Source organism: Geospiza fortis, unplaced genomic scaffold (genome assembly GCF_000277835.1).
Source record: "Geospiza fortis unplaced genomic scaffold, GeoFor_1.0 scaffold41, whole genome shotgun sequence".
NCBI classification, from domain to species: Eukaryota; Metazoa; Chordata; class Aves; order Passeriformes; family Thraupidae; genus Geospiza; species Geospiza fortis.
In genome coordinates, this window is record NW_005054299.1 from 21,202,979 (window position 1) to 21,207,097 (window position 4,119).

Here is a 4,119-nt window from a genome sequence, read left to right on the forward strand (position 1 = left end):
CAAATACAATGAACAGTTTTGACGTATACTTAATTTTCTCCTTAGTTTCTAACTTCTTCTAAACGAAAAAATTATAGCACATGCCTAAAACTGTAATGGCATTGTGACACATCTGAATATACAAGCTCATGTCTGGATACCTTCTAACAGCAGATTCACACATCATGTGTTATCTCAAAAATCAGCCTTGCCTAACATCAGAGAGAAAAGCCGTGCATGATCCATACCAATGCTCAGTAGAATCAAAGTTTAAAACAGAAAACATATCACTGGAGTTATTCTATTGTGTACATGTTTGTTGATGCAGAATGGATAAAAGAGCAATTCAGAATGAAACTGAAACCCAGGAGCTGCTGGCAGACGATGCAAGAGCCTGTGGCTGCTGGGGGGTTACCACTGCCTACCAGCATTTCATATCAGGAACAAACTGATACTTTTCTCCCTCCAGTTGTTTAATTATAGGATGACTTCCCATATTTGGCAAAGACTGGTTTCCAATTTTGGGTGCGTAACGGGCAAGACTAGAAAATTTAGTCAACTACAAAAAGTCCTCTAGCCCAAAAGCCTGAGAGCTCTTGCTATGTACATCTGTTGAATTCATAGTACTACTACTGCTACTACTATTTTTCTAACCAAAACATAAAATTGAATTTAAAATTTAAATCACAGAGATAAACAGTCTCCTTCCCTTCACTGAATTTAAAATTTAAATCACAGAGAACTGCAACAGAGATAAACAGTCTCCTTCCCTTCAACTTCTCACCTGCAAAGTCCACCTTCCATCACTTTTGGTCTTATGTTTTGCCCATGAGAGTGAGAGCAATAACACTCCATTTTAAAGAAAGAGCTGCATATTTTTCAGTTTGATGGCACAGAAGGAAAATGCTGCTGTGCTGTTAGACTTTGAAAGTGTAAGCAATTACCAAAAAGACTGCTCTCAGTGGTTATCTTTTATCTTTTATAAATGCTGATGACCATTAAAAAGGAACTTTGGAATGTTCCAGCCTGATTTATTTGAGTTGTCACAGCAGAATCCAGCCAAGCACCAAGCAAAGGGCATAGAATAAAAGCAGTATCACGTCACTCCCAGTGATGGCACTAAGGGTGTCATTTGCTCTACTGATGTGTTACAAATAAAAAAGAGAAAGGAAAATTAGGACCACATTATGAGTGAAAAATAGCTGCAAATACAAGCGAGAACAAATATTTTTGAAAATATTTTGCACAGTTAATACAAATGTTTTAAAAGTCCTGATTATCACGTCTCTCATGAGTTATAAACACACTAACCACGTGTGGCACACAGGTTCTCAGACATGCTCATTTACTTTAAGGAATGGCTCCAATAAAACTGAACAGTGTCACTCCATATTCTGTGTGAGCTGGAAGTGGAGTTGCTTTGAGAGGTTTCACTGCATCAGGGGGAAGGCCAGATCAAATGCTGCAAACAGAGAACAGTGCCACTGAGTTAAAGGGCACAGGGATCTGAATTCTTTACTGAAATCATTCACAAAACTGAAGGCCAGGCACAGAGAGGTCCCATCATACTGGAGCACAGTCAAAAGATTTGGCCTCCTGCTAAGATGGTATGATAGGAAAACCCTGCTGCTGCTAGTGACAGTCTCGTGTAGAGTCTCACAAACAAGAAGGAAGGCAGAGCCCCTGGCACCTTCTCATTTAGTAGCATGACAAGGAGCAGAAGCAACCTAAAAGTTCAAGTATTTATGTTGCAGTTCTCTTTTCCTTGTTAACTTACTTTTCTGGTTTTAGATCCCTGTAAATAATTCCAAGACCATGGAGGTGGTCTAATGCCAAGGCCAGCTCAGCTAAGTAGAACTTGACATCCTCTTCTGTAAACATCACCTAGAGAGAAGGAAGAGAAGACCACATCTATTTATTGGACGGTGGTAGGCTGGCTTGCCTTAAACAGACACAGGGAAGGAATTGTCTAACCTGGAATGCTGGAAAGAACATCATATCAGGTTCAATTTTCCATAATTAGTCTGAACTGACATTAACAATTCTTACCAGATTCTCCCTATAAAACAAAACTTGATCTGTTAAGCACCTCTATTCATAAAATATGCTGCTCTCATTCATCTGTTTGATCTGTTTAGATTACATTATGCCACAATACTAGGAATAAATTATAACTCCTTAGGCTTTGGAAATGAACAGCAAAATTAAACACATTCAGCGTAGCCCATATTGCTTTCATAGCCCTTAACTTGCTACAGTCTTGGCATTTGGTTACCAAATTCCCATGAAAAATCCTGGGAAATCTTTTTGGGGAAGTGGGATACTTCCAAGTCTGAGCAGAATACACAGCATGAAGAGAATCAGAGGTGGATTTAAAACCTCATGCTTTGGAGGTCCAAGGAATATCTGTGCAGATGCCCTAAGCAATGATGTGGCCTCTAACACCCAAGGCCTGAGGAGGTGCCAAATGAAGACAGTGTTTTCTGCAGCTGACATGGACACTGCTAACACTGAAGGCTGTGTTTTAGGTGAGAAGAAAGTTCTGTAATCAAAAAACCAATAAGCTCTGAAAAACTCAGATGGCAAGAAACCCCTTTGGTTCAACTTCCATTATATCTGAGATGTTCTCTTGAATTAAATTTCAATATGCACAGAGATAATAATGCAGAAAAAGAAGCTGATATATTGGATACACAAGTGTGATTATGCATGACAGAAGTAAAATGAGTCAGCTGAATACAGATTTACTTGTCATATGTAAATGTAAATTCTACTGTAGAAGTGGTAGAGCTTTATTTTAAAATTAAGTCTCTGCTTTCAAAAAGGGGTAACCAAAATATCTGAGTGCTTTGAGAAGTTCCAGACAGCTGAGAGAAAAAAGCGATGATTCAGAGTACAGATGCCACATAATTTAATTAAGAATTTTACTGCCACGGCTAGAAACAAAAACACAAGGAAAATAATAAATAAACACACAAGTAAAAGCTCTCAAATTTAATTGGATTAAATGTAAAAATGATATTAATTTAAAAAGAAATTTAAATTATTTATAAGATTTAAAATAAATAATGTAGGCAAGAAATTAAATCAATAGAATCCAGGAAAAATCTAATCTATACATATACACCTAGTTAAAGTCAGATGTCTCAAAAAGACAGAGCAAGAAATAGGCAAGCTCTGCATGCATGCATGCAATGTATGTCTATGGGATCTGACTTGAAGTCCACTGAAATCAATACCTTTCAACCAAATCCGTAACTACAAACTGCAAACATTTCAAGCTTTCCCAGAACTTCTTTCCTTGCAATACCTTGCCCCTAAACAGCTGCAATAGGCAGGCAAGGTTGAGCTGCAAACACTGGAAAAAGAGATGTTTTTACTGTCAGCTTAATGAGTCATTAATGCTGGTGTACAGCACAGGAGATGGTGAATTGCCCTGGACAAGCTTTGGGGAAAACATGAAGCTTTAGAGAAGTACAGAGCCTGAGCTGTTATCTTCCACTTTTGAGTTCCCTGGCCGTGCAGAACAGGGACCTGCCCTCTTAGGCAAGCGCCACATTTTCTGTCTTCTTCCATGAAACCAGAGAGGCCCTTGCTGAGACAGCAGCGCTGCCTCACTAATAAAGCCTGGTCTCATGACAATTGCAGAAGGACATTTGAAATTAAAATCTTTTAAATATTTTTCCTTATATTAAAAATAACTGCTGCCAGGGACTGATTATTTATATAAGGATCATTACTCAGCAGCGTAATTAACTTGTTACCAATGTCTTCTTGCATTAGCAAACAAGCCTAAACAGCAAAAGCTCGGGGTCCCAAGTTGCAGTGCACACAGCATCCTGCAGCATGTCACTGAATCAGGAATTGAATGGGGGTGGGGGAGAGCTGGGGAACTTTTGACTGGAAAGACTGTTTTCACAGCTTTTTTAGTCCATCAGTAGCTCCCCAAACCCAAGAAGAACTACAGAGCTTCCCCTCAAGATGGCATTTGAAAGGTTCCTGTCATTAAATACTGTGATAAGTGGCTGCCTGCATCCCTGACCCCATGCCCTTAGAAGTACCAAGGGCTGGGGACATCATTTTGGGCACAGACAACTGCAGGGCAGCCATCCTGCCTCCCTGCAGCCTCCTGCATTCCTG

General features: G+C 39.4%; 1 protein-coding gene across 1 annotated transcript in view; it reads right to left on the minus strand.

The window, feature by feature from the left end:
* Positions 1–4,119, minus strand: part of RPS6KA2 (ribosomal protein S6 kinase A2) — a 155,323-nt gene that overhangs the window by 62,332 nt on the left and 88,872 nt on the right. Inside the window, exon 6 of the mRNA XM_005416274.2 lies at positions 1,757–1,863. Coding sequence (XP_005416331.1) covers positions 1,757–1,863 — 107 coding nt within the window. The remainder of the gene's footprint in view (positions 1–1,756; positions 1,864–4,119) is intronic.